Here is a 14,583-nt window from a genome sequence, read left to right as displayed (position 1 = left end):
CGAGTGTGGCGATAGACATTCAGAACACAGGTCAGGCATGTCATGAGAGGGGTGGCAGGGGGGTTTAGGTAAAACAAAAAGAAACAACAAAGTGGAGTAATTGCTGACCTGCAGATCTCGGTTGTGGTTCTCACAGAGCAGCTGCATGAGGCGCAAGATGGGCTGCATGATGGTGATGATGACGCTCATCTCGCCTTCCTCCTGGCTCTTATCAGCAGTCGGGACGGGAGTGCCATCAGCGGCCGCTTGGTGCTCTTCGGCTTCGACCTCACGGCGGTAGGTGGTGAAGGCCTTCTTGGTGACAACGGAGGCCTCCACTAGCTGCTCCTTCACCTCCTCAGTCACCACCGCCACCACCGGCATGTCTTTGACTAACCATAGTTATAGGAGGGTTAAACACAGACCATTGGAGATATTAAACTGTGTTATAAAGCAGGGGTCTTCAACGTTTTTTAAACCAAGGACCCCTTAACTGAAAGTGAGATGTGTATGGCAGCCTAAAGCCTTTATACATACCTTTCTAGTGCATAGAATACTAAGCTATTAAAATAATAATTGTCGGCATGATTTTATAAATCATCTTTTAATACACATAATGTACATGTGGCACAGTGAATCCTTAGCATTAACTGTATCTGTGGATGGCTACCTTAGTGACTACCTTACCTATAGGCCAGTAAGCCAGTAAGCCTATCATCAGTGGGGATTTATATTTGCTAATAATATGTTGGATTCATGTTAAGACATTTTTATTTAAATCCCCCCTGCAGTGACTCTGATGACCCCCTAGGGGCCCCGGACCCCCTGTTGAAGATGTCTGTTATGAAGAATGTTCATTTAGTCACGTAATCATGTACTGATTCATACCATACTCATTTACACTACATGCATGTCTTAATTTAAGAAAACCAAGGCTTTATCACTTAATACTGTCAGACATTCCTAAAATGAATTACTACAGAATGCACAAGAATAAATAAATTATGCAATTTTTGTTTTAATACATAGGATTTTTTATTTATTTATTTTTACTAGGGCTGTCAAAATAACGCATTAATTTCGATTAATTAATCTGAGAAAAATAACGCTGTTCTAGCCACCATTGGACTGTAAAATGAAGGAGGGAGACGAGAATGTTCTGCCTGGATCATTAATTGGAACATTTACTTGTAAAAATCTTCTTCCTGCCAACCCTGGCTACTGAAATCTGGTGCCACTGATATATCTGCACTTCTCTCTGATGCTCTGAAGACGATACAGCCAACACAAACACCGCTGCACGTGACGCTAGTTAACACTATACTCGACAGCAGCTAACGTTAGCCTACCGCTAGCTAGTAGCTGGATTAAACACGGTTAAAATGCTGACAGCTAACGCTAAACGGTGTTAAGTTTGACTGTGTTTTACTGTAGAGGATTCAACACCGGTATGTAACAATCTGCAGCTGCCGTCGGAGAAACAACACAGACAATGAAACTGGTAAACTACAGCCTCGTGGTGCATTTGAAGTTATTGTAAATGTCCTTTACCATCTGGTGGTTGTTTTTGTCGTTCAACAGCAATTTACTAGTGAAATAAGTTATTGTTTTACATTATTATTAAATCATTTAATTTTGACCATATGGCCTTAGCAATAAACAAGCCGTTCTTTAATGTCACCGACTGTTGTTTAGTACCTTCTTTTTTTTTTCTTTTCTTTTTTTACTTTCTTAAAAAGTATCGGTTCAGGCACCGTTAATTATGTATGCGATTAATTTCGATTAATTAATCACAGAGTATGTAATTAATTAGATTACATTTTTTAATCGATTGACAGCCCTAATTTTTACCTTTATTTATTCAGGGAAGGTTCACTGAGAGGAAACCTCTTTTTTTGCAGGAACGCCTTGATCACATTCACATTTAGAGACTGGTTATTCAAACAGACTAAGTGCCATGTACACAGAGGATAACGGATGTTGATTTTGCCAGTTTGATCAAGAATATGATCAGATATTTCCAGTTAGTGACCCTTCACCTTTCTTGCGTGCTGGCGTGTCTTTGTCTGCTGGCTCCTCATCCTTCTTCTTGCTGCCCAGGTCACTAGTATTGACTGTCACAGTGGCTTTGATCTCCTGCTGGGCCAGCTTCATGCGCTCATAAAACACCTTGAAGAATTTTTCCGACTTGTTGTCCCCAGTTAAACGTTGGTAAAATGACCGCTGGAAAAAAATACGAAAGAAGAGGACAATACATGTTATTAGGGCTCCACTTTTTTCTGTCTTACACTTCTCTGTTTTAAAGAAGTGTTACTGGTCGGCTGCTCCAATTGGAGTAGTTTACACACCACTTTCTGCTCTCTTCTTCTTTTCTTTTCTTTTAAACCTAATGTTATGTCAAAATGCTGTTTCAAGGTGGTTGACTTTCAACACCAACATGTTACCAGCAATGTTTCCATTCCAAGTTATCCTTGATCAGAGAACAAGGTTTTTGAGGTCAGAGCACTATTTATTTATTTTTTTATTAAGGAAAATTCCGGTCGATTTCAACATGTAGCTCTGTTGTTTGTAAATTTGGAGTGCTGTCAGTAGCGAGAAAAACGAAAACAATCGGTGCTGCCTACACCGTGTTATCCTCCTGCTACAGTTTGCACCCAGGAGGCTGAAACACGGCAAGTTTTAAACCGTGCTTTTAGCCTCTTAACATGTTAAAAATGTCATTACAAGTGCCTAGCCATGTGAAGTGATTCCTTCCGAGTGAACACAGTGAATCTGACTGCAGTAGATGTGAAAGAAATGCATAAAAGTTTTGCTAATTCAGCTCTGTTTAGCTCCGGTGTTGAGACGGCAAGATTTAGGGACCGTCTACAAACTACAACACAAATATTATATACAATACAGTAGTGTCTCCAAACATACCTCGATTATAACTTGTCTCCTGCTAGTTGTACAACTGCACTTTAAAAAAATAAGCATATGCCTATTTTTGAAAATATTTTTGTATCTCTTTTTGATGTTGACGGTCCCGAAGCACTCGTCTTGCCGTCTCAACACCAGAACTAAACAGAGCTGAATTAGCATAAGTTTTATGCATTTCTTTCACATCTACTCAGTCCCTCCAGAAAAACGCATTTATGCGATCGCATAATTCAATGCATAATTAGCCAAAGTCTGCATATTCATGCGGGGGGCCGCATTTTTTTCAAATACGCCGCACTTTCGCCGCATAAATTGCCGATTTCAGAGCAAAATATGCAGGGCTTGCATGATTTCATAATCCCCGCATTTTCATTGCAAAAAAAAAGTCACATATATCTTAGCAGAAAGTTGAAAAATGTTGCGTTTACTTTACACAAGAGCAGCCATTTTCCCCTGTTGCCATGGGAACATTATAAAGTCACGTAATTACACGAAGTGAACATCATCGAAAAGCTGCAAACCCCGCGATGAAGCCATGATGAAACCGCAGTTTTTGCAAGTTCCCGCAATTTCATTGCATAAAATTGCATAAATATCCCGCATATTCCATCGCATTTTTTAAGAAAACGTGCCGCATATTCAATGATTTTTGCCCGCAACTATTACAAAAAAACTCCGCATTTTTCTGGAAGGACTGTCACTGCCTTCAGATTCACTGTGTTCACTCGGAAGGAATCACTTCACACTTGTAATGACATTTCAAACATGTTAAGAGGCTAAAAGCACATTAAAAACTTGTTGTTTCCTGTTTCAGCCTCCTGGGTGCAAACTGTAGCAGGAGGATTTGTTTTTCTCGCTACTGACAGCACTCCAAATTTACAAACAACAGAGCTACGTGTTGAAATCGACCGGAATTCTCTTTTAAGTAACCGCCACTTCTTATCATTGTCTCTCTGAGAGTTTCTACAGTGCTGACAGCCAGAGGTTCTGTTAGAAGCAGTTACATAAGCCTCCTCTCAATGTGCAAGACATGCTGCAAGGCCTCACCGTGCTCACCTGATTCCAAACCATCTGCTCTCTGCCCCCTTCTATGTAACACGTTTCGGACACCCTGAGGACTACGCTGGGCGTTAACACTTAAACAACAGGCGAGCAACAGCAAAAACAAGACAAGATTTGGGGATATTTACATGCAGCCAAACTCACTTACATGCACACACATAGACACAGCTACACACCCTGCTGAGGACACACTACTGTACATGTGTCTACTTTACAAGCGTGCACGTGCAAACACACAAAGGCGTGCCAACACAAACCAAGCAGGTAAACACACACTGCTGTAGGCACATGTTCATAGAAGTTGCCTCACTTGCGGTGCAATAAAAAGTACATTTGTGTGATTGCACAAGACCACAAAGGTTTTTACGAGTTTTTCAACTATGCAGCAGTAAAAGTTTGATTCAGCATGAGCAAGATGTTTGTGATGTCAAGGTGAGGTTCTGCTGAACTAAACAGAGGGCAATCTTGTCTGATAGCCTTGTATGCATGGAGTTGTTGTTTTTCTGCAACAGGCTCATATGCTCTGTCCCATTCCTCTCCACAATCCCTCCTTACATAAGACCTGTAATCAGCTCAGTGGTTACAGTGAGGGCACACAGCGCCTCAGCTCAAACACTGTTACATCAGCCCACAGAGGGCGAGCAGTGGAGAGAGGGAGAGGAGAAGGAAGAGAGGAAAAAAGGGAGAGAGGAAAACCCTGTCCTACTTTAACAGTGCCAGAACGGCACGAAGGGAACGTGTGGTGTGAGAACGAGGAGGGAGGGTCTGAAAATAGAGGCGGGAGGGGGGAGTTTTCACATACATAGATTCTGGGGCAGTTTTGAAAGCCTGTTACATAAGAGTAAGGTTTAGCTCAACTCAGATACGATTCAGAAAGAGGGGAAATACATTCAGTGAAACAACATGCAAGTGCAGTAACATATGAAACCTATGTAGTGAGAATCTTTGCAGAATCACCTGATTCAAGTCCTAAGGGAGGCAGAACACTTAATGCATTAAAAACATCGTGTTGATAAAGAGTTGTTGTCCTCTCTTTTATGCTTGTTTTTCAAGCTGTTAACATCATGTTGTTGACAAGATAGGGTCATTCGTTGATAGTGATCTGATTAGGAGTCAGCAGGCCGACTTCTCCAGACAGACACAACAGCTCCGGGATAGCAGCTTTACAAGATTACCATATTAAATAGACCTCATGACTGTGGCCATAAAAACCCAATTTCTTCACTGATGTGAAGGGGATCATTTTGTCAACGTGTCTGTCATATATGCCGTGGGCAAAAGAAACACAATGCAACGACTGTTGCCCCGTGCTCTGCCAGCAGAGTGAGTTAAACTATGGCTGGGGATGAAATGTTTTGGTACCAATCCAAACAGAGCACAGAGTATCAAAAACTGTCAAATACTAAAAGTTGGCATCACATGCCTGCTCAGTTATTTTGTCTGCTGTCTGGTACTCCTTTTCTTTTTGAAAATTATATTTATTGGGTTTTTCAGAAATGACAAAACAGATACACGTACACAGAAAAACTGACAAAAAACCCCAAAACAAAAAAACAGCTATTCTTATGTAGCTGTTATGCTGAATAATATTACATTATCTCACTGTATTACAACATTCTCTTTGTTCATGTACTCAGCAGACATATACAGCAGTTGCAAACACAGCAGACAGATATTAAATAAATTGTCCCCATATTTAAAAAGATTTTTTCAATGGCTAAACAAGTGGAAAGGCTTTAAAGGGGTGATAGAATGATTATATAGGGTATTTTACACTGTTCCTTAAGGTCTCCTAATAGGGTATGTAACATTGGTTGGGCTGAAAATTGCCCGAATGCTATTTTATTAGGTCCTTAACTACCCTGTGAATATGGCTCTATTTGGAACAAGAGCTTTTCTTCCAAATATGGTATGCTCATGAATATTTAGATAAGGCGGGGGCTATTTCGTTATTAAATTCACTTCTGAGACTTTTTTATGCGAGAAATCAACTATATAAAGCTTAAATATGGGCCGTTTTACAAAAATTGATGGTTAATTGCAAATTTGGTAAGATGTGTCGGACATTAGCTATTGCATTTGTACAGAGAGTCTTGCCACTCTCCATTGACAAGTGTTAACTTCCTTGAAGGCGGGTACTTCATTGAAGTTTAAAACTATTGGATCTGCCCAGAGCCACTCTGGATCTGCCATAACCAATCGCTAAAGTTTTGGTCGTGACGTATGTCATGCGCATGTGCAACAAGAGGGGTGACCGACAAGGCTTCCTCAGCATTAGCATCGCTAGCGTTAGCCAACTCCTTCACCACTAATGGAGCGAGCTGGAAAATCAAACTTTTCCCGAACCCCGTGGGGAGGAGGGCCACAACATCATGGCCACCAACAAAACTCAAAGATTGTTCTTGCTTGGGCTTTAACTTCTGGATATTCGGCAGCGTTGCCACAACGGACTGAATGGCTTCGCTTGCATCTTTCTCCGCTGCAATTCTAGCGCACGGCCTCAACGTCATCGTTCTCAGCCACTCCCTCTGTTCGCTGGACTGCCAAAACTGTTAAAATTGAGCGTAAGTACGTAGGGAGGGCGGAGCCAGGCTACAGTGGGGCCTCCTTTCTGATGATTCTGTGCTCCTACTTATCCCTCTATTCCGTCAGCTGCCACCTCGGCTCCTGGCATCAACACGGGCCAGTTATGTAAGGTCTGTTTATACCACCACCACCAGCTCTCTTCTGCCTTTCCAGCTTGACACCTTGGTTAGTGACAAAGCCATCTCTGTGCATACTGGGAGGGTCTTCGATGGTGTACTCTGCCACCGCCCAGCTGGTAACCACAGAGATCTGCTCTTTGAAGCTACGAAAAGACAGGAGGTTGAAATGAAAGTGAAATGCACGTGTGTGGATTTCAAGTTCTCTGTGCAGGCAACAAGCCAAGCAAAGTATAAAATGTAGCCAGTGACTTCAACAACAACAAAAAAATGCACTGATTAGACTGTAAAGCTGCACCGGGCAGGATTGAAATAATTCAATTTCTATAAACTACAAACTGAGTTTCAAAGGAGAATCCCCTGCCTACTCTGTAGTTAGAGAGAGAGCTGTTATGTTGATGACGCTGATGCCTGGAAACTCACTTTGCAGAAGCTTTTTAAAGCTTTCCAAGAGGTAGCTGTAAAGGGAACATGAACCGTGCAGAGGTGGGGGGAGTCATCACCCTTTGAAGGGGCTGAGAGTATTGGCGTGCCACAACAAGCCTTTTGAGTAAGAGTGGTGGCACCTGTTTGGTCCTGTGACAGTTCAACTTCTGAGGTCATGAAGACAGTGTTGAGTAGATGGATGGTGGGCTGGGAGGAGCAGAGCTACACTTCTTATATAACAAAAGTTTATTTGTTATAAAACAAATAAACTTTGTGACCTCCAAGTATAACCAGGAGAGTGTGTGTGTGTGTGTTCTAATGAGGTGCACAGATCAGTATGCAATAGGTTAGTTTTATGCTAAGATAGAGTCACTGTGCTTCATGTCTGCTTGAGTTTCACTATTGGTGTCACAGTATTTGCTGCTCATCACTGAACAACCTGGAGGGTGTGAATACGTATTAAACAACATGTTCACTTGTCCATGATAATCTACTGTACGCAGGCTTGGTGATTAAATAAAATAAAAGGATGAAATAAAGGATATCACCAACATCCCAACAAATTCATTTATGATTTAATAAAAGGATAAATAGGAATATGGGCTAAATCCCGCAACTCAGTTCATGAGCCTTTAATATCCTTCACCTAATGTTCCACCGTGTGGCATCATGGCAAAGTGTCATAAACATCTCTGTGGAGGGAAGAAGTAGTGGCCTGTTTAGTATGTAATTCTTCAACATCATGCAGGGGGAAAGACGGGAAAAGGCTGGTAGAACTGTGCCCTGACCCAATTCTTTTTGTAGTAACTAATACACTTACCCTGTCCGTCAGGGCTGCCATATCAAATCCAGCTATAAAACAGTTTGTAGAAAAACACTTCATTAAAAGGATATGAGGATGAAGAGAGATGATTGTGAGGGTGGGTTATTAATATACTGACTGTACTGGGGGTGATTATAGGGTGATGGGTTGTTCGGTGTAAAATGTAAAAAATGTTTGGTAGGTGTTTAAAATTACTGTATATTTGTTATCTTGCTATGAATATATAATATAAAATATATAATGATACAAATATATACAAAAAATACAATATCTACTAAGGGTGGCACGGTTCATGAAAAAACATCCGAACCGTTCGGGTCGCTTGTTTCGGTTCGGAGTGTGTGTGCGTCGCACGGTTCGACGGTTCATGGCATGCGCAATGTAGCCCCGTGCCCATATGTGACCTCAGACCAAGCCCCCAGGAACAGTCTTAAAGCAACCATGGGCTTAGCAGCCAATGGTGGAATTGCACCCCTCTGGCCCAGAAAGACTTTTCCCATTGACTTTGCATGGCAAAAAGAACCTCTATATTTTAGCGGATCATTTTTTTGGGGATATCTCAACTTACCAGCCCGAACACTTAAAAGGGTCCTTATTTAAAACGTCACGTTTTTAACATTTTTAACTTTCCCTAGTAGCCAAATCCAGAGTTATTAAACTAGGCATGATGAACGCGCATAATGGACGCGAGCAGACCCGCCCTGCACTGCGCATGCTCATATGACTGCTCTCCCGGGGTCGTGTGTTCTATTAGTACATCCATGGTATTATCTTATGGTACATCCGAGGGATGTATGCTGTAAAGCCTGTAACGTGGATGAGAAATGAAGCCATGGATGTATTAAGAGAAGCTCTGTTCATGAAACTGCAGGCTAACCTTAGTAGCTAGCGCTAGCTAGTATCTAGCTAGTAGCACGACACAATAGGGGTGGAATGGTGCATGTATTCATATTGAACCGAAATGGTACGGGCGTCACGGTTCGGTGCATGAATTTACACGGAGAATACACGGTATAAAAATAAATAAAACTCACGTGCAAATGAATTAATGCAATGTGGAACTAATGTAATGTGGAACTACGTTTTGATACGCGGGTTCCTTAGGGACACCTAATCTGTAGCCCTGCCTTAGCTCTGAAGCTGTTTGGCGTGCTGCCTATGTAGCTGTTCTCTGCCTATGTATGCAGTTTTAATGAGTCAGAGATAGCAGCACTAAGGACGAGTGTGGTGAGTGGTGGCGACCCACAAGAGTTAGAGGACCAGTCAGTTCCAGTAGTACAGGCGAGAGAGTGGTGATAAGACTGCTGTTGTAGATTAGTGGTACTTTTCCAGCGTTGCGGTTCTGAACCGTAACGTTAGTTGGGACAGACGCCTTGTTTCCTTAGGCTAACTATATTAGCTTTAGCCAGGCAGGGAGCAGCTTTCTGCGGTGAAAAATGGCCGGGAGACGTCGTGAGAATCATCAGGTCATTTAGTTTGTCTTTGCAGAGAACAGAGATGCTGTATTTTCAGTTTTATAGCTGATTGTCTTATTTTGTTTACAAGTTACAGATGGAGTCTGGAGATGATTTGGGGTACTTATTGTTTACATCTTACTTTACATACTTCAGGCTGTTGCAGCTAGCTCAGGGGAGAGACTGTATGACACTAGGTGGTACAGCCTGAGACATGCACAATAGAAGAAAAAATATTGCCTTCTGCATTTTTGTTTTGCTTTTCCCTCCATTGTACCGAACTCGTACCGAACCGTGATGTCTGAACCGAGGTATGAACCGAACGATGACTTCTGTGTACCGTTCCACCCCTACGACATAATGATTACATCTCCTTGGTTGTCTAAATACATCCATCGTTTATTTAGATAAGCATGTAAACGATCAGGAGCAACGAAAACACAACGTTTAACGTTAGTGAATATTTTAAACAATGAAACGGCGAGTTCATGAGTTCGCCACGTACGCCATGGATGTATTAAGAGAACAAACTATACTTGTAAGAGACATGAGAGAGAAGCTCATGAACGTGCATGTTGCTACCGGTTGCTACGACAACACAAATAAATGAAAAGCATGTTGAAATCATCAATGTCTTCCCTCTTGCTGTATCACAATCTCACCTAGCTTTCCTCAGAGATGGTCCCAATAGTGTACTTAAAGTCAAGTCAAATTCAGTTTGTGCATGATTACATGATATAACTATTTTTTAATACTGTATCCTAAATTGTGGATAATTCAGTCACATATCATATGCTGAAGTATATTTCTGGAGTGTTAAAGATTAAAAGAAAAAACAAAAACAACAAGAACCGTACAGAACCGAAAACCGTGACCCTAAAACCGTGACACGAACCGAACCGTGGGTTTTATGAACCGTGCCACCCCTAATATCTACTAATAAGGGCTGGTGAAAATAACAAGAGTGATTTCGTCCCGCTCCTTTTCGGACATATTAAATATATTGTTTGTAACACTTTATAGATATAGTTTTCCTTTTGGCGCGTTGTTACGCACTAATTGTGTTTTTATATTTTATTTTATTGTTATTTTTTGTTGGAAATAAAAATAAAGAAAGAAGTCATTCTGAAGCTAACTAACAGCTCTCCATCTTTCTCTCTTATGTACACTTTTCCCTAGAAATTTTGTTGGCTAGGTACGATCTTGGATAACCTCAAAAACAAATAAACAAACTGCTTGGAGAAATCTGTGGGCATGTTTTTGTCCTGCTTTTCATTTAGACAACAAGAACCCTTCTGTCCTAAAAAGGGGCCGGCAACCCATCGTTATGCAACACAGGAAAATGTGGTGCATCTGCTGATATGTTGTAAATTCACTCTGGACCATACATGATCCTTCAACAAAGCTCACTTGTCCCTGGACCATGCCAAATAAGGACATACTTAAATTCTGAAACAAGAAGCTTCTTTATAATTGTGTCTCCTCATGTGTAAGGTAAGGTAAGTAGGAAAACTGCCTTGTTGCAGTCGATGTCAGAGGTAGAAATGTTACATTTACAGTAGATTCTCTGTAATTTATGCAAATGACTTGGTGCTATTTCCCTAGATAGTACAATTACTGTGTAACAGGATTACATTCACTCCAACAAGACAAAGAACTTTTCAAACATTTACGATGGCCTGAGGTCCACGCCCCAGTTGAAAGTGCATGCCACAGGCTACTTCCAGCAGTGGACACTGAGCTTCTGACCTAAATCAGGTCAATCAGCACATGAAATGACGGCTACAGTAAGTCAATTAAGTCACATGAGTCGATCTGTCCTAAAGGAGGCTGTAGGGAGTGGCCTTTCCTCAGGTAGCACCAGAGAGCTACTGATACTGAAATCTACTGGATCTCTCAGGAGGCCCCTCAGGGTTTATGCCTTTTAATGCCCTCTTTTCACCAGCAAAGCATGACCCAGTTAAGTGTCTGGTTGGAATGTTAGGGGAACTGGGGATCTGGCTGTCATTCACCCAGGCAGAGAGGCAGGCAGCAGCTTATGTAACATGAGTCATGCTAGTGCCTTTGTGTACATTGTGTGTACAGAGAAATTTAACCAGTGAAGGTGTGAAATTACACTTTCAGTTCATTATTCTCATACGAACATAGGACTGCAACATGCTTCCAAATTAAAGCAGTTAACTTGTGCAGTTAATGCAGTTAAAAGCTGCCTTCTCACACTTTTCTCTGTATTTTCCTGTTCAATCAGTAAGGAACCGTTATAATTATCTATTAGCTTGACTTCCAGTTATGTTTCATATAACATTTCAGTGGGGACAGCAAGAAACAATTAACAATTAAATCAATTAGGAGGAGTCCCAAAGATTCCCGCCCCTTGTGTCAACACTATGCAAATAGGAGCCTATTATGTAAGAAGCCTGTTTATACAAGAGAACACAAAGGAGCAGACATACACAGACCACACAACCAGAATGCACTAATAACACAGCTTGCAAGCACCACACATTCACACACTTGGTTACAAATACATGCATACACTTATTCTACTCCATGTAGACACACACACACACACACACACACACACAATGTAGTTGCAAACACAGCAGCTCTCTCCCCTCCCTACCTGCTTGATGTGAGATTCGCAGAGTTAGCGTTGCCTTAGCAACCACTGGCTGGCTGTGGGGAGGTGATGACGTGTCTGGCTGCACAGCTTTGACCTCTCCCAGCAGACTACTGTTCCTCTTCCTTTCTGACTTCCCTTTCTCCTCTACATGGCCCAAACTGACTTTCCCTTTTTTTTCACAACTCAAAATGCCTATAAGTTCAAACGTTTCAGGATGTGTTCTGCACACGACTCTGAAGTCTAGTTGTGTGCCCAGGTTGCTTCAGGGGAATAACTTAAATTCTCCACGCCAAAGCTTTCAACCCTTGAGAGAACATCTCCTTGTTGAGATTCTGCTCATGCCTCTCTGAAGGGAATGCTTTTACTAGTCCCATTTAATTGCAGGCTCGACACGTGAGTGTTGGACCTCATTAACACTTCACATCCACCCTCCTCTGCACTGTTTGTGCTTTGTACTCTTGAACCCAGTAAGTCTCACTTACCTGGATGACCGTGTTTCCACCCTCCAGCAGAGCGATGGCCAAAAGTATGCTCTCCTGGAAGATCCGGTCACTGGTAGCATTCATGATGAGATCAATGACCAGATCAGAAGCGCCTTCTTTGTCCAGGTGGCACTGGACCTCCGCCAAACTCAGTTCTCCTCGACCTCCGACCCCAGAACTGACAACTATGGACACAGTAGTGAAAATGATTATCATCATCATCATCATCATGTATTCAATATTTAGAGCGGTTACATACAAGAACAAGGGTCACAATCTGTTATATTTGAGTTTGACCATTTTCATTATATTGCTGGTTTTTGCAGTTTGATGGATGCATTTATCCAGAACCTAAGTCTAAGCATTCCTATTTAAGAAATGAAGGTAGTGTTGTTGTTAGATGTAGCCTACAATAAATAAATGTAATATATGAGTATTTCAATTTCAGGAGAATGCTAAGCTAGTTCAGCTAACAAAGAGAGTGACAGCATTTGTTATTCAGATTATAAAAGCAAATGGCAAATGCAAACCAGATCTTGCTTGCCTGGTTCCGAACCAATTAAAGTTAAAGCAGGATTAAGAATCGGGACGACAATTTTCTACATTTAAAAGTGTAAAACTGTGGATGAGAAAAACGCAGCTGTACAACGTGCATAAATAACAACTATTAAAAAAGGTATAATATACTGTATGTAAAACACAGCGTTCAAAGGTGGCCCCTCCTCATCGGGCTCAACGAGCCAGAGTGGGAGAGCAGCGGTGGTAGAGCGAACTAGAGAGTGAATGAAGAGAGGGAACGCTGTTAGCGAGAACAAAGACGCGAATCAGAGGAATAAAACGTTATTTTCTGATTGTTTTTAAGGCGGTTACGTTCTAAAGCACAAACATGCCTTTTATGTGCCTCAGTGTTGCCCCTGCAAGTCTCTCTCTTCTACTGTGAGGAGCTGCTGTGCTCTAAAGCTTTGGTTATATTCGTGCGCGCCATCTACGGGGGCCGGCGCCACAATGTCGCATGGGCTACGAGCATGCACAAAGACGTTTATGCTCAACGCATTGTTCGTTGCAGTAGTCTCCGAAACACCAGGGGGCGTACAAACAAAATAAGCAAGAATTAGTAGAGAAGAAGAGAGCGGAAGGAAAGGAAAGCAGGCTGCCTGGCAACAGTAGGCAACACATCCATGATAAACACAGACTTACACGAAACATTACATGTCTCTACTCTAATCATTAACGTGTCGGTCGTTTATCTCCAAATCGAGGGGATAATTACAAAATACAAAAATAAGGGATTATTTTTGTATTCGTCTATACATTGTTAATATATCAAATATTGCATTCTATACGTATTTCTTTGATCAGTGCAAAAAAAAATAAAAAATTTGCTTTTGAGGGTATAAAGGACAACTAATCAAATGAGCAGTGTAAGGAATGGAAAGGTAACTGTAGTAGACAGCAATACAAGCTTACACTTCCCCTCCACGGATCCTACCTGATGAAACTGAGATGAACTGCATAGACCGCATTCACCAGTATTATTTCATTCACAAAGCAAAACCATCAGAATAATCAGATAAATGCTTATCACATAAAAAGTTACATATAGTGGCTTTAATAAAGCGTCCAGAGGCTGTTTAAAAAAGGTTTATATATGATTTGATCAAAATAGTTTGTCAAGTGAGGAATAAACCACAAGTGTCTTGTTTTTATTCATTCAGCCATAACACACAAATACCAGATGTGTTTGCAACCCATGGAAGTCCTTAACTCCTACTGCTACTACAGCCAGCCAGGAAAGCAGTGGTGAGATAACAGCACCCATCAGAGCCATCTCTGGCTGGGCGAGCCACTGAATCAACAACACATCCCATTCTAGACAGAGCTTGGCTCTCTGGTCGCCTGGCAACAACACGGCCCACGTTATGCTGAGGCCACTATGCTCAGTAGCAGAGCCGAGGTCCAAGGGCTTAAAGGAGTACAAGACCATGGCTGTGAATCATTTTTGTTTTGTCTCTAAAGCATTAGATGAATCATAGCTGTGATGAGAGACATGTACTCACTAGAATGGATAAATGTCAGTTATGAACAATATTTCATCCGAGAATGTCAGCATTGA

The 14,583-nt window shown here is 41.6% G+C and overlaps 1 protein-coding gene across 16 annotated transcripts in view; it reads right to left on the bottom strand.

The window, feature by feature from the left end:
* itpr1b (inositol 1,4,5-trisphosphate receptor, type 1b) overlaps window positions 1–14,583 on the bottom strand; it is a 98,633-nt gene that overhangs the window by 32,027 nt on the left and 52,023 nt on the right. For all 16 annotated transcript variants that reach the window (XM_078247764.1, XM_078247766.1, XM_078247768.1 and 13 more), the window contains 3 exons: window positions 12,471–12,655; window positions 2,019–2,202; window positions 109–371 (listed from right to left, as the gene is read on the bottom strand). In XM_078247764.1, the coding sequence (XP_078103890.1) occupies window positions 109–371; window positions 2,019–2,202; window positions 12,471–12,655 (632 nt within the window). The remainder of the gene's footprint in view (window positions 1–108; window positions 372–2,018; window positions 2,203–12,470; window positions 12,656–14,583) is intronic.

The sequence above is a fragment of the Sander vitreus genome, chromosome 4 (assembly GCF_031162955.1).
Source record: "Sander vitreus isolate 19-12246 chromosome 4, sanVit1, whole genome shotgun sequence".
NCBI lineage: Eukaryota > Metazoa > Chordata > Actinopteri > Perciformes > Percidae > Sander > Sander vitreus.
The sequence above is the reverse complement of the archived record's forward strand: the minus strand, read 5'-3'. Positions and strand labels throughout refer to the sequence as shown.